A 20,743-nucleotide genomic window follows, 5' to 3' on the forward strand; every position below is an offset into this window, starting at 1 on the left:
TTCACTTCAGCCATTACCAATTTATTTAACTTGTTTTTTAGAGAAGGACCCAGTGCAATGGCTCAACTAGCTAATCCTCCCCTTGCAAGTGCCAGGATCCATATAGACGCCGGTTTGTGTCCTGGCTGCTCCCTTCCCATCCAGTGCCCTGTTTATGGCCTAGGCAAGCAGAAGAGGATGGCCCAAGGCCCTGGGACCCTGTACCCATGTGGGAGGCCTCATGAAGGCTCCTGACTTCAAAATGGCTCAGCTCTAGTTAGTACAGCCATTTGGGAAGTGAACCAATGGATGGAAGAGCTTTCTCTCCGTCTCTCCTTTTCTCCATAAATTTGCCTTTCCAAATGAAAATAAATCCTTATGATTGTTTTCAAAAGTTTAGAGGAAAACACACTAATCTTTTGTACTTCTGAAATAAAACAGAACAGTGAGTACTGTTCTGGAAAGAAAACTCACTTGGAATATATGTCTCAGCTGTTTACACAAAATTCATGTGACTTTGTCCTAATTCGTCTGACTTTTTACTTTATATAAACTGTTCTGATTTGCAAATGCAAGATTAGGATTGCTTTAAAAGGCTAGCATATATACGTTTTAAACTTAATAGAATCTGTAATTTGAGTAAGTAATACTTCTTATTTAACTTACTATTCAGGATCTGAAACAAGATCCAATGCTTTCATAACGTCTTCTAAAAGTGAATCAGGGATGAATCCATTTTCTGGGGGAAGAAAACCAAAAACAACCGCGATTAGAATGTACTTAAAGAAACACTATTTTTACTATCAGATTCCAAAGAGTTAAGGTATGCAAAGAGTTAAGAAAGAGCATAATGTTTATTTTCAGAATGAAGACTATTATTAGATATTTCCTTATACTAGTTTCTTTGGCATACATTTTTCAAGATTAGTTTGAAATTTTAAAAAAATTGATCGTAAAATTTCTAGCTGAACACTCCAATGAAACTTTAAATTATTTTTCCTTACACAGCCTTAGAGATTTCTACTCAAAATTATAACAGTTTAGTAATCTTATATATATTTCAATCAACAAAGTAAACCTCTTAATTTCCAGTAATAATCCAATTAAAAGAATATTGGTGTGCGTTCTTATTACAGTGACTTAGGACATTAACATCCCATATTCGAATGCTTAGTTGAAGTAGCAGCTACTGCAACGCAACCTCCTGCTCATGCACACTGGGGGAGCCATCAGTGATGGCTGAGCCCCATGCAGGCGACTCAGATGGAGTTCTGGGCTCCAGGTTTAGCCCTGCCAGTCCTGGCTGCTGCTAGCTTTAAAGAGTGAAGCAGAACATGGGAGATAAACGTACTTTCAAATGCAAATTTAAAAGTTTCAATTCCTAACTGACAAATGCCCTTTTTTTTAAGCAATGTTATTCAGTTTCTCACAATAGTATTAAGTGATCCACTCTTATTTAGCTAAGAGGCAATATAGGACCAAAAAAAAATCATATTCATTTAAATCAAAGGTATAGATTTATAGGAAAATAAAACTTGAAACACAAAGTAGAGTCAATTGTTGATGACTTTTTCATGGAAAACAGTCCTCTGGGTTTATTTTTTTTAGTTTGGGAACAGCTTGGTGAGGAAATAAATAGCACTGGTAAATGGTAAATTCTGATGATTCAATAGAATGTCACACACACACACACCCTCTTACAGGGGCGTTTGAAATGGTAGCAGTTTTAAACAAGCATGTTATTTATTCCCTTAAATGTACCTCAGCTCCCCTACGCATTTACTCATTCCTGAAGACTGTTTCCACTTGGAATGCGTTTTCAACAAAATCTCTTTTACAGGGACTAGACAATTAGGAGAAACAATCTGGCTTGGGAGAACATGATGTCCAGAAGTCCTGCTCCTGTGATCAAACTGCACAATAAAAAACGCAGTTGCTCCTTCATGATGTGCAACTACGTACACTGTTACTACGAGAAATGAGGGTGTTGTGACTGCAAGATCTTTCTATTCGGAAATCTCACAAACAGTTGTTTACTCCTTGATGTAAAAAAGCTAAAAACAATTTAAATGTAAATGTTTAACTATCTTAAAAATGAATTTGTTAAGCTACCAAAATTTAAGGTTTAAAGAGCAAATATCTTGTTTGAAGGCATCTGTGAAAACATTCAAGTATTTTTACTTTGGGAACTCAGCTTTGGTTAGGTGAAAAGTAGAGAAACATTTACTTAGTCAAGTTACAGACTGCTCAGACTTTATCTGGCTACCAGCAGATAGGAACAATTACCTGGGTAAGTCCCTGCATTAATGGACTATCATATACATCTACCTTGTATTGTAAAGTTTCTTCGGCACAGTGTAGCATGTGTTTTGATGTTGGCAGCCTTACACTAGAAACTACAGCCTGCAATCCAGCTGCCACCCTCAGAAACAGTAAATTGGCCATATAAATAAACATAGAGATATGAAAAACAAGTGGTTGTAACATAATGCTTACCATACACATGATTAATGTGAAACTTAAATATTCCAAAACATTTTAAGGTAACTATCCAATCTCCAGCTCACATGTGCATTATGAATTATAATAGGAACTATCAAGTCAGAGACTACCTTTTGTATATGCCAGTATAATATTTTAACAATTAAAGGCACAAAATAACTTCCAACACTTCAAAAAGCTTAACCTGTAATTCAAGACTAGAAAAGATTCCAAAACTGCTTATATTTTTAGGACATGTATGTTGGAATGTCATTTTATTCATTTATATCTGCAAAGATAAATTACACAGAAATGAATGAAACCTAGTTCATTTAGTATTCAAATAAATTTCTAGACATGGCAACAGAAGCATCAGAAAACTTCAATATAATTAACAAAGGAAATATGAGAGCACAACTTGTAAGTATTCAAGCAAATCTAAGAAAATTTCAAAGAAAAATTAAACCTTGAGTGTATTATAAACTAAGCACATGATACGAACCAATGAGATTGCAGTAGTTTGATTATATTTAAAATATTTTAGAAGAGAAGAAGCTATTTCTAAATTAAAAAAAAAAACTAGCAAAAACCAGATGGCAAAAAGTATAAAGCACCTAGAGGTTGAAGGGAAGAACTCAATATGAGAGTGCTGACAGAGAAGAGGGCAAGTGAAGTTAGGAATCTCATGGATAAGATGACAGCTTCATTTCATAATTATGAAAAAAACTAGAAATGCATTGTAGGCGAAAAAGAAATACCCACTGTGATTTCTGATTCAAACTGTAGGGAATGAAAAGGAGAACTAGTAAGTGTCTTTTAATGGATGAGATAGCTAAGCTGAGAACTTCAGGAAGAAAGAAAATAACACAAAATTAGAATTAGCAGAAAGGACGATGGTTTGTGTCATTTGAGTTAAAAAATATCTTCTAAGGAGATTGGAGAGGAAAAGTACTTGGGACTGCAATACCTTCCCGTCCTGTACAGGAGGATAAGAAATGTTTCTTCAGAATACAAAAGAAAACTAAGATTTAATTAACCAGGTTGATACTTTTTAAAAAAAATTCTTAATTTTACTACATGCTGCATTATATTTAACAATCTGTTAAAACTTTGATAAGATAAACTACAACTTACTAAAATACTTTCATTGATAAAATCATGTGACGTTGTCCCTAAGCAAACATCTTCACATTCCAGCTTTCACCTCTTTGCTTTAGTCATTACAATTGTCAGCTCATCCAGCTTCTCCAGCAATTGCTGAGCTGCTGCAAGGCAGTCCAAATCCCTACTGCAGGGCATACAGTAAGTGTCCAATATTTGCTATACTGAGTTATTCAAAGTAATCCTAACTTCAGGTTCAAACAGTGCTCTATCCAGGTACTGTGGTTAAACCAAAGTCAGCTTTTGTGAATTGTACGATTATCTTCAGAAGAGATGACTAATTCACAGCTTGTTTGACAAATTCACTAGCATGTGGCAAAAAAAAGTTACAAAACAAGTGAAACAAAATAGATTGGGTAACAAACAGAAAGGTAAGGATGATGCTATAACCCTCACCAGTATCAGCTAGAATTGGGATGGGCCAGGCCAGGCCAGGCTACAATACCCACTGGCAAATGCCAAGGTGAGGTAGGCCGTACCAGATGTGGCTGCAGTGCCCAAACAGCACATGGGATAACCAGGGAGGGAGGAGGCAAAATTGGTAGCGGGAAGGAATATGGAGGGCTCCCCCTGCTGGACAACCACTCCCACTGGAGAGTGTGAGCTGCGATGGGGCAGACCAGACCAGGCAGGGCTACACAAACATGTGGGCATCATGTGAGCTAGATCAGGGAAAAGGCAGGTTGGGCTGACTGTTCCTACTGGTATAAGTACAAATTAGAGTGGATGAGGGTTGGTTGGACTTTGCTGCAGCATCAGCTGGCAGAGGATGGCATTGGGGGCTAATTCTGTCAAGGTAAACCACAGAACCACCTGGAGAGTGCATGATCTGGGAGTGGGAGTGGCCTAGAAGGGAAACAGTGGGCACCTCCCTCTTGGATTACCACTCACACTGAACAGCATGACAACCAGGACAGGGGCAGGGGTGGCTGGACAGAACAGCTCCCGCCAGTATGTGTGTGGGCTGGATAGTAGGGTTGGTTTGGTTGAACTAGGCTTCAATGCTCATTGTACAAGAGCTAAATGGAATGTGAGACAGATTGAACAAGTCTGCGGTATATACTGGCAAGCATGGGAACCAGGGTACAAGGAGGGCCTGGTCGGAGTTTGGTGGAGTCGCACCCAACTATGCTGCAGCTCCAACTGGTTGGCATGAGGGCCAAGTATGAAGTGGGCAGGACCAGGCTGGACTAAAACACCCATCGGTTCGAATGGAAGACAGGGCTGGAAACAAAACGAACCCAGCAATTGCAACCACCAGCATGTGCATAAGCTGATAGGGGCAACAGAGCGTGCCAGACCCTGTACTGGCAAGCACACACAAGAATCAGGCCTGGGATCACCTCAGATGAAGTTTCTTTGGAGATCCCTCCAACTGAACTGCTGATCTCAGAACCCCAACCATGAAGAGACTGTCAGCCAGTGGATTCTGAGCAGATTTAATTGTGCTTGTAGCGGTGAGACTGGCAGCAATTCAGAACTGTTGAACTATCAAAACTGCTTGAGCAGGACCCTCGGAGCATGCCCCACGTTGGGGATCTGGGATGGGTGGGAGGCTGGGTGGGGTTTTGTTTTTTATCTCTTCCCTAACCCCAGACACAGAAAATAATAATAATATTAATGTGGAAACAATGTTCTTACCCACTTTCCTGTAGCCCTTGACCCTTTGTACCCTAATCAACTATGTAAAGATTACCAAAATAAAAGAATTTTTAAGAAGAAAAAAATCAAAATCCATGAGACATAGTTTCCACTAGTCTTTGTGAGATATGTAGGCAACAAAAGATGCATTTTTTTAAATCCAGTCTACTAATCCATCATGTTTGATTCATAAGTTTAAGCCATTTTACATTCAGGGCTAACATGAATGAGTGATAATTTGGTTCTGTCATTTTAGCAATGGGTTGTTCATTGATTTATTCTTCTGTTGTTTGTTTACTGGGATGTTCTTAGCATTTGCATTTGGTTTTACTGTGACACACTCTTGAATTCCTTGAATTCCTGCTTTATTTGCTTCTCATTGTTGATAAGAAGTTTTATAACAAGTGTTTAGAATTCTATATTCCCCATTTTTTTGATGTCTTCCTCAGTTAACTCTGAGGTTGGCAAAGGGCTTTGCTCCTTTGCAGGGGAGTCTTCAGTAATATTCATTGTGCCTCTGTCTCTTCTTTTGATCTTGGTCATTGTACCTCTGGTTAGCAGAGTCTTCTCCTTAGGGTAGGTTTCTAAGCTCTGTCAACCACAGGTCTCCAGTTTCGATTTTACTTATTGCTGTTGGTACATGCTCTTTGTTTAGAGCCATTTGTGCCACTCCCTTGAGCAAGTTTCAGGTCTGTGTTCTTATGTTAGATTTCCACCATGGTCTCCATAGCCCTAACTCCCAGCTCACCACTCTCTACCTCCTGTGTTATCGTGCTGAAACTGCACTACTGTCTATACAATGGTTCTCCCACTTCCTCTTAGAGTAGTTCCCAGGATTAGGGAGACAAGAGGTATCCTATATAGCTAAGTTGTTAGTGGTGCTGATCTTGCCAGAATCTGTTGGCCATTAGGTGTGAGCACCAGATGGACCTCTTTTGACCCATAAGATGCCAAAGTCGGTATTACTTTCCCTCTGGGAACAGTGCAACACAATGTGCTCAGTGAGTTCTAGTGAGCTCAGCACATGCGCAGCTCACTGTTGTCCTTAAAGTCTTGAAGTTTTTGCCACACTGTACAAAAATGGTACCTGATGTGCCACTACCAGAGTTCTTGATCTGCTGGCTGTCAAGTCTGAGGGCCACCCAGATCCATCTTTGGTGGAACCTGTAGGATGTCACGTTATAGTTCACTGAGTCAGAAATAAGTTCACTCCCATCTCAGTGCATGTGCAGTACTGTCCATAGCCTTTGCCTCCTTAAACAAAATGGCACCCGAGTTGACTCTAGGGGGCAGACTGGGCTGTGAAATGCACCCTGTTCCCACACCGCCCGCCTGGGACTTCTGCTCTGTCTCTGCTCCTGTTCAAATCAAACAGACCAGCACGACGGGCAATTCTTTGTCTGGGTTCACCTCCTGTGCTCCCGGTGAACATCCCTTCCCACCTGGTTGCAGGTAGAGTTCTGGCTGCCAGTGGAGTTCAGATCACCACTCACTGAATGCCAATGGGGTATCAGTCACTGTAACACCACACCATTGTGTCCACTGTTTTCCTGTGTCTTTCAGTCTCCAGGTACCCCTCTGCTATTGTTCTATCCTCTCTTATTTCCTGAAATGTGCCCTCTCTGCTTCACACTGGCTGGTAATTCTCCGTCTGTTTAAACCATCTTGATTCTTCCTAACTTCATAGCATGTAAATTTGTTTTTCTTCCTGTGGTTGATTTTGTTGTGGATTTCACATGGGAGGATTTATAGTGACTGTAGTGGAGACTGCCATGTGCAAATGGGAGAATATGGTGCAGTATGCATATTTCTGAATCAAGGATGGACTCCCATTGAAACTGTTGGATGTGTCTTGACAGTGGGATGCTGGACCCTCTGCCACTGTTCACATCCACAATCATGGACTTACATTGTTTCAGGAACTAGGCTGTTGTAATGATATGGGGGGACTAAGTAGGGAGTGGCGATTTATTAGAGGAGGTAGGGGAAATACCAGGGCCTATGGAACTGTATCATAAAATAATAATAATAAAATGGAAAAAATTTTTAAATAATAATTACAGTTTCAGAATGGGTAGAAATATTTCCCAAACAAGTCCTGAAATAGCAGGCATTTCTGTGTCTATGTGCATGCTTATAAAGTAGTTCTGTCCACTGGAACATGACATACATAAAAGAAAAAGCATCTGGGGCTCGGCAGCGTGGCCTAGTGGCTAAGGTCCTCGCCTTGATCCCATATGGCCGCTGGTTCTAATCCCGGCAACTCCACTTCCTCTCTGTCTCTCCTCCTCTCAGTATATCTGACTTTGTAATAAGAATAAAATAAATTTAAAAAAAAAAAAAAAAGAAAAAGCATCTGAGACGGCAGAGAAGCAACCTGCTCTAAATAAATCTTTAAGAGACTAAGCCATGGTAACTCATTCAACACATATTATTAATTTCCAGTCATTCCAACAATTTCTTTCTGCTACTGTTACTTCTACTTAGTAAATTCTACCTTATTATTTTTTCTTGTATCATCTTTTTCAATCTAAGCCAAATACCTTCCTGGCTTTGTACTGTATACAAACTGCTGAATTACCTTCTCTGAGACAGATAACATCCCTTTCTCGTTTTACTTCCACTTGCCTATGTTGTCTTTCTCTATTCAAGTCCTCAAGATAGCTCATTTAAGTTCTCTTCAGTCATAATACTTTCTAAATCTTTCATTACACCTATTACATCAATTTTATTTTCATATTAACCTACAGTCTCTATAAACCATTTTTCTTAAGTTTGAGCACTCATTCAAAATGTATTAAAAACTAAGTGGTCTAAGAAAAGGTGTATTACTAGAATTTGCATGAATCAAATTCTAAAGGGAAAGAACTTTCCCTACGAGTTACATTTCAAGACAGAAGAAAACAAAGACAATGTCAAAGTCAGGAGTCAGGAACTGCATCTGAGCCTTCCAAATGGGTGAGAGGAGCCCAAGTATATGGCATCATCATTGTTTTCCCAAGTACATTGGTAGGATGCCGGATCAGAATTGAAACAACCAGGACTTGAACCAGTACTCTGATATAGAATGCCAGCATCACAGTGACTTAAGCCACTGTACCGCAACACTGGCCCTTCTTCAAATTACCTTAGAATAATCAATTATACAAAAAATCCCTATGTTATCTGTTAATTCACCCTTTACTAAGATACAGAAATAAGGAAATGACTTAATTTTCCGAGAGTTTACTCAAAAGGTGCTATTTTTCCCTGACATGGAATTAAGTCATTGAAGCTACAATACTCCAAGAATCAAACCCTTTTCATGACAGAATTTGAAGAACACCTGTGTGCTCTTTTATTTGATCCTCTTTTTAACATTTTCCTTTTAAAATCTTCAAATGATACAACCTAGTTTATTCAATAATTCAAATCTTTAGAAAAAATTTTTTGTTATTACCATTCTTTCAAATATATACAGTTATGAACCAGAGAATCAATGTTAATAAAGTCTTTTACCTTCTGGATCATAGGTTTGAAAAACTCTCCTGGCTTGCTCTGAAGGAGCCTCAGGGGCAACTAACGCCATATCCTGAAAAAAATAAACCGCATTCTGTCAACCAGTGCAAAATATGGACATGAAAAATAAGCAAAACAAATATTAGTACCATATGAAGAAATGTTGAAACTGGAGTCAGAAGACTCCGAGGCACATTCATATTGCAGGTGTATGACTAAGTAAGTCACCAGCTCTCTGGGTCGTAATGTTACATCTGACAAACAGGAATAATGCTTCAACCACAGAAAAATTTTTAGAGATACCTGTGAAGCTTTATGTAAATAATTCAAAGAGTTAAAGTCTAAAGTTACACCGGTATGTGTTACACAGGTAATTATTATAAAGTACAATAACCTGTTAATTTATTTCATATCACTGCTCTTTTAGGAAATCTATAACAAAATACACTGCAGTTTTCAAGTATCTAAAAAAATCTATGACAATAAAGTATAACAGAATCCTAGGACAATAAATTGGAAAAGTATTAATTTTAGTAGACACTTTATAGCATTTATGGTAATATTCAAAATCAAATTTTGTGTCTAAATTTTAATTTTCCTTAAGTCAACATCCTATAGGAAGAATTGTTTTTCTCCTTGAAACAAATTTTCTACAGTACACAGTATTTTTTATCAAAATGTTAAGCAGAAAAATTTGTGTTACTTTGATTCTTCACAAAGCTTTATTCCACATACTTCAGCCACTATTGAATTCCATCTAACATGAATTCAGGAACTAGCTTCTTGTTATTTATCTATGGTCACAGCTTTGGTCTGGAGTAGGCTATTGTCCAATTGTGTTCACTCCAGACAAAACTTATCAAAGAGCAAACTTTCAATTCTGCATACCTCCCAATTTGAATCTTCTTAAGAAGTTATGGGAGTATACATTTAAACAAAATCTAAAATTTTGTTAACCTATGTGTTAAGGGTTTATAACAAATGTACTTGTTATTTTTAGACCTACCCATCATTCCCTTAATCTGTTCACAGATGAAGGAACTTACTACTTGAAGTAGTTTTTGCTAAAACGTAAAATAAACCTTCTGATACTTCATTACTTCAGTAAAATGTAGTATTGTAAAATCATTTCCCACTTAACCATTGCAGAATCCCACTTTCAATATAAATTTGCTGATTACACTCTTGTTAAGTGAGCTGTTTTCCTCTGGGGTACGTTTAAGTGTTTTGCTTATTTAATCTTCAGTTTTTAACAGTTGGATACTTGGATTGTATCTAGTCTTGCTAGGGAGGCATCAGCAATTCATGGAAAACTCCCATTATCTTTTGGCTCCATTTTCCCAAGACTTTTTGAAGCCCCCTCATGTGAACAGCACTGTACCAAATAACCTTAAACACAATGGGATTATTGGGTAAAAGGACAAATACATTTGTAATTTTGGTAGATGTTAGAATCTTAGATTATGTTATTCTAGTCTACTTTGAACAATATTTCTTAAAATTCCCTGTCTTCTAATATATCACCAAGACAACCTTTGGCATATAACCAACCTTTTGCCAAAGCATGGATTGTAATATTGGCTCTCAAATTTATGGAACAGTTGCTAACACTGAAGTTATTCCTAATCTTCTTTGGTTGCAACATTAGCACTCTGGAGGGCTGCTGTTATGGTACAGTGAGTTAAGCTGCCGCAGTAGCAGCCCCTAACAGTGTTACTTTGAGTCCAAATTCTGTTTCCAGTTTTGCCTAACCTGGAAGGAAAGTATGACACCTGCCACCAATGTGAGAAAGCAAGGAAGTGTTCTGGCTCCCAGCATCAGCTGACCCAGACCCAACTCCTGCAGCTACTTGGAGAACAAACCAGAAAACGGGAAGATGCTCATTTATTTATTCATTCATTCTTTCGCTTTCTTCCCTCCCACCTTCTCCTTTTCCCTTTATTCCTCCCTTCCTCCATCACTTTTTCAAATAAATTAACAAATTTTTTTTCTTATACTAAAAACTTTACCCCCCTCATTTATTTATTTTTTCTTTAAAGATTTATTCATTTTATTACAGCCAGATATACACAGAGGAGGAGAGACAGAGAGGAAGATCTTCCGTCCGATGATCCACTCCCCAAGTGAGCCGCAACGGGCCGATGCGCGCCGATCCGAAGCCGGGAACCTGGAACCTCTTCTGGGTCTCCCACGCGGGTGCAGGGTCCCAAAGCATTGGGCCGTCCTCAACTGCTTTCCCAGGCCACAAGCAGGGAGCTGGATGGGAAGTGGAGCTGCCAGGATTACAATCAGCGCCCATATGGGATCCCTGGGCTTTCAAGGCGAGGACTTTAGCCGCTAGGCCACGCCGCCGGGCCCTCCCTCATATATTTTTTAACCCCATTTCTTTTTTCTCAATTCCACCCTTAGGAATGGTGGCTGGAATTTGTGAATGAATAGCATAACTGAAACTCTGGCTCTGGAGAAGGCAGTGAGCTATAGACAAAATGAGGCACAAGAAAGAGTAAGACAGGCATTCATTCTATTTCTCATCTATTCAAGTGTTCACAGAAGTGGAAAATGAGTTGTAAGCCATGACTTAGGATTTTTAAATATTAGTTGAAATTCCAATCTAGGGCCCGGCGCATTAGCGTAGCGGTTAAAGTCCTGGCCTTGAACGCGCCGGGATCACATATGGGCGCCGGTTCTAATCTCGGCAGCTCCACTTCCCATCCAACTCCCTGCTTGTGGCCTGGGAAAGCAGTTGAGGATGGCCCAAAGCCTTGCAACCCTGCACCTGCGTGGGAGACCCGGAAAGACTTTCCTGGCTCCCAGCTTCAGAGGATCAGCGCAGTACTGCCCGCTGCGGCCACTTGGAGAGTGAATCATCAGATGGAAGATCTTCTCTGTCTCTTCTCCTCTCTGTACATCTGCCTTTCTAATAAAATAAATAAATCTTAAAAAAAAAAAAAACTCCAATCTAAAGAGAGGAAAAGTGAATATAAAGTTTTGATTAAAAACAAACAACGTTTTGGGAGATGAGGTGACGAAGAAAACAAAGGGAATATTACTTTAATATTCCTACGTGGTGAAGCTTTGGGAAATTACTACTGTTTATCAAGTTGAAGGAACCAAAAAAGATTCTAGAGGTTTCAGCCACAAAAGGTTTCACATGAAATCCTCTGTCATGAAAGATGGCAACAGAAAATACAAGAGGTCAAAGAATTTAAAGCAAACTATCTGATGGGTTACCTCTAGGCTTTAAGTGTTATAAACAAAAATCTATGCTAATATACAAAAGAACTAAAGTAGATCTTGATGAAAGTAGTCTATCTCTTGCCTCTGGTTATGAATACATAAAAAAAGCTTTTAGAATATAGAGTATCTTGTTTAAATGTTATTCACTCTAGCTATAAGTTGAAGCTCAGGTAAGTCTTAGTGCACTCTAGTTTAACACACTCATTTACTGCCAAGGACAGGTAACTTTACCTGTAACGGGCCACAGTATGTATTTTAGGTTTTGCAGACCTTTTGTTGCATCTCAGTAATAAAACTGATGACCATGGCTATGCTCCAATGAAACTTTATTTTACAGAATAAACAATGGCTTGATTAGCTTGAGAGTCACTGCTTGCTAAACCATGATTTACAGAATATATTGCATACTTTTCTCCTAGTGCTCTAACATTTATTGAAACATGGCTTCCTTTTTTATATGTGTCAAGGAGTACAAAGATGGGTAATATTTATGAGGAGAAGTAAAACAGATTATCAGAAAAAAAGAATGCAGGGAATTCTAGCTGGAGAAACAAAAATCAAACACAAGAAGACATGAATTCAAGAAAAAACTCGAGTTAAATATGACAGGAAAAACAGATAAAAGGAATAGTTAGGGAAATTCAGCTTTAATGCATTTAATTTTGGACTTTCAAAGTTTTCAGGTAACAAACATTTACGTAGAACTTATGGAGCTATCTTAATGCTTGACACAGTGTAAAAACTCACTGTTTGCAACTTTTAAGCTTACAGGCCATCAGAAAGAGAACGCACACATCAGAGAGGGCTGGTAAGCCTATCAGGTAAGCTACTGATGAAAGTGGAATAGTTCAAATAAGAATTGAGGATCCTAAAACAGGAATTTAGTCAGCTTACTAAAGTTAAGCAATGTTGAAACCAGTATGTTAAACCCTCAATGTGAAGACATAACAGTCAGCACTATCACACCACAGGTTAAGTACCTAAAAAAAAAAAAAAAAAAAAAAACCTGCTTTCCCTTATTTATTTAATTAATTAATTGATTGATTTTCAAGACAGAGGCAGAGATACAGGAACAGAGAGATGCCAGTCTGATGATTCACTGCCCAAATGGCCAGAAGCACCAAGGTTAGGCCAGGCTGAAGCAATGAGCTTCTTTGGGATTCCCATGGGGATGCAGGAGTCCAACCCCATAGGCCATCTTCATTGCTTTGCCACGCTCAGTAGCAGAAAGCTTTACTGGAAGTATTACAGATAAGACAAGGAGTAGGTACCCATATGGGATGCTGGTTTTGCAGGCAATGACTTAACCCACTATGCCACAATGCCAAATCCTCCCTCTTTCCTCTTATCACACAACAAGCAGTACTGTCAAGGTAGATATAATCCCCTAATATTAAGTGCCATTACTATAAAGAAAATTGTGCCTTTGGTCTCATACTACTAGACAATTTGCTGAACTCCTTAAATATTAGCTTTTTTAAATCGAAGCACTTATTTTAACATGTTTTTACATCGTAGGAAGGAGAGAAGAAAACAAAAAGAAAAAAATAGTAAATTCCAGTGAAGAAATTCTAAGCTTTCATGCATGTGTTCCAAAGTGATACTGGCTGGCTGTTATGAGTGCTCACAAAATTTTTTTGCATGATTATAGAAAATTATTTCTTTTTTAAAAGAATGTTTAAGTGGGAAGGCGGTTATCAATCTTTGTTCAGCTGCTTCACTTCCCAAATGCATGCAGCGATCAGAACTGGGTCAAGATACAGGGTGGAACTAGGAAATCCACTGCAGTTTCCTATGTGGGCAGAAGCCCAAGCACTTTCAATGCTGAGAGGTCCTGACTGTCGTGGCTGCCGGCTTCCCAGGGAGTGGCCTAACTGGGAGTGCCACAACTCTCGCCCCATAAAATCACCTCTTATGCTTTTTAAGATTTATATAAACTTTAGTTGCAAAATGCCATTCCCGATTGTTTTATGAAGTTATATTAACTTTTCAATTTGATTTAAAAATCACAAATTCAAGCAATGATTTTTACAAGTTAACGTAAATGATTCTCATTATAAAGATTTGTAGCAGAACAAACCTTCTGGCAAATCTTGCAATTTATTAATAGAAAATGTATATTACTAGGCCTGGCGGCGTGGCCTAGCAGCTAAAGTCCTCACCTTGAACACCCCGGGATCCCATATGGGCGCTGGTTGTAATCCTGGCAGCTCCACTTCCCATCCAGCTCCCTGCTTGTGGCCTGGGAAAGCAGTCGAGGACGGCCCAAAGCTTTGGGACCCTGCACCCACGTGGGAGACCCGGAAGAGGTTCCTGGCTTCGGCTCGGCCCGTTGCGCTCACTTGGGGAGTGAATCATCGGATGGAAGATCTTTCTCTCTGTCTCTCCTCCTTTCTGTATATCTGACTTTGTAATAAAATAAATAAATCTTTTTTAAAAAAAGAAAATGTATATTACTACTATTCAAACTTCCTCCTTGTTTAAAAAAAATATTTTTATTGAGAAGGCAGGTCAAATTTACAGAAAGGAGAGACTGAGAGAAAGATCTTCTATCCGCTGATTCACTCCCCAAGTAGTGGCAATGGCTGGACTGAGCTGATCCAAAGCCAGGAGCCAAAAGGTTCTTCCAGGTCTCACGTATGGGTACAGGTCCCAAGGCTTTGAGCCATCTTTTACTGCCTTCCCAGGCCACAAGCAGGGAGCTGGATGGGAAGTGGAGCCACTGGGACACAAACTGGCGACCATAGGGGATCCCAGAGCATGTAAGTTATTACGACATTGAGCCATTGCATTGAGCCCCTGCTGTTCAAATTTTCTATGCAAAAGTCAAATACATAATTACAATCAATAAAATTATATGACAAATTGCTTCTACAAGAGGTGTTCTAACTACCATATGTTTTATTGTTCATAAAATGATTTAAAGGATGAAATAAAGTAGAACTTCAGTATAATAATCAAATGCATGGTTGCTGGTGTGATGGATCACAGGCTGATCCTCCAGCTGCAGTGCTGGCATCCCATACGGGACACCAGTTTAGTCCCAGCTGTTACACTTCTGATCCAGCTCTCTGCTATGGACTGGGAAAGTAATGGAGTTGCGGCAATTTTGGGGAGTGAACCAGCAGACAGATGATCTCTTTCTCTCCATAAATAAGACTTTCAAATAAAAATAAATCTCCTTTAAAAATAAGCACATGGTGTAAAGATTGACAGGAAGATTTTCTACCCCTTTGATTTTCCAGTTCTAAGGCTTCAATCAACAAGTTTTTAGATGTTATGTTTAATCAATTTCCCCAAATAACCATATCAATAATTAAAAAAAAATACTGTCAAGCATATTAGAAGACAGAGAAAGACACAAGCTTTACACTTCACGTTACAGTCTAACAGAAGAAAAACAGCTGCTACTGTTTTTTTCTATGTGTGTGTATATTAGGAAAACCACTATTTCAAGTTCATATAAGCATGCGCTAATCCTTCATCCCCCCACCAAACTACAAACCACTGAATTATAAAGTAAGAAAAGCAATTATAATGATATATTTCTAAGTAATTCATGCTAACAGGAAGACTTGTATTTTTTTTCATCCCTAGTTGTAAACATACAACAATTCATTGTTTATTCCATCTGAAATTCTAGGTAACCTCAGCAGGAAAATGCCCTAAAACTGATTCAAACATTTAAATTGCTTTAGAGTCTAATTTACCATTAAAAATGTTTTTACTTCTAAATGTAGTCATCTACATCAGTCTGATATGACCAGATGCTTTGTTCAGAGGAACACTGAGAGTGAACAATTCCAGGGCTTACATCATAGTACATCATATTAAGCCATTACTTGCAAGGTGAGTATCCTGAAACCCATGTCAGTTCCAGTAATAGCTGCTCCACTTCCAATCCAACTTCCTGCTAGTGCATCTGGCAAAGCAGTGAATGAAAATCAAGTACTTGCGCCTTGCCACTCTTACGAGAGACTCAGACTGCAGTTTGACCCCTGGGGTTTGGGCTTGTTCAAGCCACAGCTTTTGCAGATTTTGAGGGGGTGAACCAAAAGAGTTCTGTCTTTTTCCCACTCCATTATCCTGCCTTTCAAATAAGTCAATCTTCTTAAAAAAATTACTATTTAGCCAATTGACTGGTCAGCAACAATTAGTAAATACTGCTTTTAAAATTGTCTAGCCTTCCCCAATCCTACTTACTGGAAAAGTGCTACTGAATGAGGAGTACAGGGACAAGCTGTAGTGGGACTATCCAATATCCTAACAATGATGAAACAAATATCTCTTTTTCATGAAGCTCTGGCTGCCTTGTCAGTATAATTCACTGTTTGGCAGAACCTTTTAAAATGCTGTAACATTAGCTACCCTTCTAAATACCTACTGAAATACAAGGCCTATGTCCAGGGAGTTGGCTGGAATTAAGTATTTCACTACTGAAAAGGCCTTTAAAGTTTATTTAATGTACTTTTCATCATTATCAAGAGCAATCTGCTATCATGAATATTCAAAGAACTTCTGAGACCCTTACCTAACTTCAAGACTGATCACATTTACCACATTATAGGTTGCAGACAACCTACTGCTATAAAACCAAGAAGTAGTACATAATTTATCTTTAAACTGTAATTACAATTTAACTCTAAAATCACAATCATGTTTTGTACTGAATCTTTGTTCACTGGTTATACTTGTGAAAATGCTTTAAAATTTTTTAGTTAAATGCTTTCAAAAGAAAGGTCGTTAGTGCCAGTGCCTAAAAAATAATTTCAGTAAATGTCCTCATTTGGAAATGGGTAACAGGCTGATCTATTTTCTACTATTCCATTATTTTGCTGATAGTGTGCAAAAGATTTAGACAACTGCAACACATCTGTTTTCTGCAGCTGTAACTAACACCACAGACTGGGTACTTTATAAAAATGAGGTTTATTCAGTTTATAGTTCAGGAGGCTGGGATGTTAACTAACCAAAGTACTGGTGTCTTGAGGATTCCACATGAGGGTCTTCTTGGTGTATCCTAACACAGTGCAGGGCATCCCAGGGTGAGACATGGCAAGTAGGGTGGCTCAAGTCTCCCTTATCTTATTCATTCACTTATGCCACCCCAGAGGCCCCATCCTCAGACTTCATCTAATCTTAATTATCTCTCAAAGACCCTACTTCTAAAGTATCATTAACAAGGATTTGGGAACTAAGTTTGCAACACATGAACTCTTGGGGACATGTTCAAACCACAGCAGCACCCCATGTTATATGGCACTGATTTGTGTTCCAACAGCTGAGAAGTCAAGGTAGGAAACAGTTACTCAAGGTTCTTCCTCCAGAAAAGCTATAAATGCACAAGTGGGAGGACAGAGGGAAGAAAGATCTACTCCTCCTTTAATCGTTTATCAACATCAGTTAATGAACTTCTTCCTCTTCCTATTACAGCTGCACAACTTTAGTTATGTTTTCAGTCTCTCAACTAGTTTCTGCCAGAGGATTCATCCCTAATGAATCCATTTTCTGCAGACTCTATTATACATCTAGAATGCTATCATTTATGGACCATCTTTTGGAGAATTGAGAGAATAATCCTGAAATCATTTTGTTCTCTCATTTATATAAAGAACGAGTTGTGAATAGCTATTAATATTTTAACTATTCTTTCATTAAGAAAAAATTAGCCAGAAGTTACTGTTTTCTGGCCACATGAAATAATCATCTGACTTTTTTTTTGAAAGATTTATTTTTATTTTTATTACAAAGTCAGATAAACTGAGAGGAGGAGAGACAGAGAGGAAGTGGAGCTGCCGGGATTAGAACCAGCGGCCACATGGGATCAAGGCGAGGACCTTAGCCACCAGGCCACGCTGCAAGCCCCATCCAACTTTTAAAAGTAGAGGAATAGACAAACACTTAATACAAAGTTTAAATAAATCTAACACAAACTACTTTCCTTGCAAGACAAAACTCTGTTTCTGGAATTAATTTATGGTTAAATCACCCATAAATCTATATTGGTAGACAGACTTACTACTCCCAGTTAGAGTTCTCCATAGGTATCCATGGGTTCCACTGTGGACTTAGAACATTTTGGAAATAACAATCACATCTGATCATGTACAGACTTTTTCTGCCACTAAATAAATAGTGTAACAACTATTTACATTGTATTACAGGTGCTGGGATGATTTAAGATATGTAGCAGGATGTATGTAAGTCATGTGTTACTATTATGCCATTTTACATGAGATCTGAACATGCACAGGTTTTAGAATGTGTAGGGTGGGGAGGGTGTTTCCTGGGACTAATCACATGTGCATATCAAGGGAAGACTGGCTGCTCTTCCCTTTCTTCTAAGAGGGTTATTTATCACTGCCTGTTGTGAAGGGACTTGAAGTACCTCTCTGTGGGAGGGATCTACTTCCTCATTCCAGTGATATCACGTCTAGCTAGATGGCTTGTTTTGGCCAGAGAAACACTGGAAGCAATAACATGCTAGCTGCTTCTGCAGAAATTGCTAAGTGCCACTGTCTGTTTTTGTCAGAAGTCTCATTCTGTTCCATAGTAAGTACTGTAAATTCCAGAGAAAGACTATTCCTTTAGCCAGATCTTGGAATGAAGGAGAAACAGAGTATACCTGTAGCCAACACGTAAGCTTTGGAGGATGTGTTTTTTGATTGCAGAGGGAAGGAGTGTAGCAGTAGTGGTGTTCTAGTACAAGCAGAACAGAGAATTTAAACATAATAAAGCTGATTCAATTGAACTCCCTTAAATCATCACACACAGGCAATTCCAAACAAGGTCAGTGGTCATTCTTCCTATGTGGGGGTAAGACTATTCCCATTGCCTGCTTCTTGAATATCACAGAAATTTGGGGAGTGGTTGCTATGGTAGCAAACTGACAAAAGTAATGAAACATCCCATGCCAGTTGGGACTTTGTTTTGTTTGTGCCACATGCAAAACATTTGCTCTTCCTATTCATACCTGATCTCCTCTTTCCTCTGGTCTCTCCCCCATAACGTGGATTTTTAAGAACATAAACTGCATATGGAAGGAGCTCTACATGGAGGTGAATGCATGAGATGAGTGCTGAACATCAGTAATCTAACTCTGGCATGCAAGGATGGAAACTGAGGCATGCCTCTGGCCCATAAGCTTTTCTACTATAAGTTTAAATTATTTTAAAACAACTATAGAACGTATGCACACAATACTCAAAGCATTTTAGAAGACATTTATAGAGATGGTTTCACTGTTCATACTTGGCTTTGTATTCATGCCTTATCTGCTCACATTTGGCCTTTCATATTAAGATAATCTTGCATATAGTGAAGATGATTGGGCAGTACATCTTTATATTCAGGCTGGTCAGACATCCCAACTTTTGCTTCCATCTTAATCTCCCAATGTATGTTTTAGCTACATAAACAAACTGAAATTCTTCTTAGACAGTATGAATGTTCACATCTCTCTCATCTTTCTTCCCTTTCCAAACATAAAATACAGCTTTCACATCACATATAATGCTCTCATTCTCATCCCTTTCCACCAATCTACCCTGACCTAGCATGATGATTTGTTTTCCAAAGGAGAAGAGTCAACAGCTTAGTCCGAAGAAGTGAGTGAATTCTGGCCATAGTAGGATGGGATGACTGGCTGGCTGACTGACATGGGATGTCTGAACTGTATTAAAGCATTGGAAAAATCTGTCACAAAACGCTCATCTGTGAATTTAGTCTTATACTACATCCCACGCATTGTACCTAGTAGAATGGCATCTACACAAAAGCAAATTTTCTTATAGCAGTAACTCCATAAAAAACACTTCCTTTCTTTACAATTGTCTTCATTACATGTAGACATATAACAGTGTTAAAGTGTAACTGTTCAACTTTTTTATAGCTTTACTGGTCTTAACTGCAGTAGTCTTTCTAATGTTACACCACAACAAAAACACAAAAGCAGCCTGGGATGTGAAAGTAATTCTACCTAGAGTCCTGGGAACTGACAGCACTGTAAGAACAGTTTCAGCTCTCAGAGGACCAGTTAAATGGTTTGTTTCTCTCCTGCATGGAACTAAGCTTCTTTATATATAGTTACTGTTTAAATGCTACTGTGTTTTCCCGTGTTCTTACCTGAAAGGAAAACTGCTTTATCACAGAAAAGGTCAAAGGTGATGTTCTGTATACACATAAAGAGTATTTTTTATAACCGTAAAGGAACAAAAAAAGGATGTAAAACTCATCTCTTCAACTTCAAAAGCAAGTCTGAAATGGACTGGCAAGGCAATTAGCCACTGATCTTCTGAAGGAGAAACTAGACATTATAGGTAGGTTCCAGCTGTTTTATGATATTGGATCAGCAGTTGTCATTCCATACTTAGACTTAAATGCATAAGGAAAACTTAAAGTACCACCTTATTTTATCTACTTTCTTATGCTAATATGAATAAAATGTAAAACCCTCATCTTGAGTATGCAATGAAAAATTAGTTTCATCATTGATTCTGAATTCAAGGGGAAATAAAGAAAATGATCTAAATAATCTATTCATAAAACCCAAATATTAAAAAGACTAAAAATCAAGAGAAAAATAGTGGTAGGAGAAAATAGAAATATTTGTGCATTGAAGCGTATAAATGCTTCATTATGAAAAGATCTGGCACCTAAAACAATATTTAACATGTCATAAAACATGTTACACAGTATGAGTAGTTTGAAGTCTTTAAGCATCTGCTTTTCAAAATACCTTTCTTCA

The 20,743-nt window shown here is 38.4% G+C and overlaps 1 protein-coding gene across 2 annotated transcripts in view; it reads right to left on the reverse strand.

Annotated features, from left to right (window-relative positions):
* Positions 1-20,743, reverse strand: part of MINDY3 (MINDY lysine 48 deubiquitinase 3) — an 89,702-nt gene that overhangs the window by 11,547 nt on the left and 57,412 nt on the right. For both annotated transcript variants that reach the window (XM_058669293.1, XM_004578588.3), the window contains 2 exons: positions 8,761-8,833; positions 646-718 (listed from right to left, as the gene is read on the reverse strand). In XM_058669293.1, coding sequence (XP_058525276.1) covers positions 646-718; positions 8,761-8,833 — 146 coding nt within the window. The remainder of the gene's footprint in view (positions 1-645; positions 719-8,760; positions 8,834-20,743) is intronic.

This window comes from Ochotona princeps, chromosome 10 (genome assembly GCF_030435755.1).
Source record: "Ochotona princeps isolate mOchPri1 chromosome 10, mOchPri1.hap1, whole genome shotgun sequence".
In the NCBI taxonomy this organism is placed as follows: Eukaryota; Metazoa; Chordata; class Mammalia; order Lagomorpha; family Ochotonidae; genus Ochotona; species Ochotona princeps.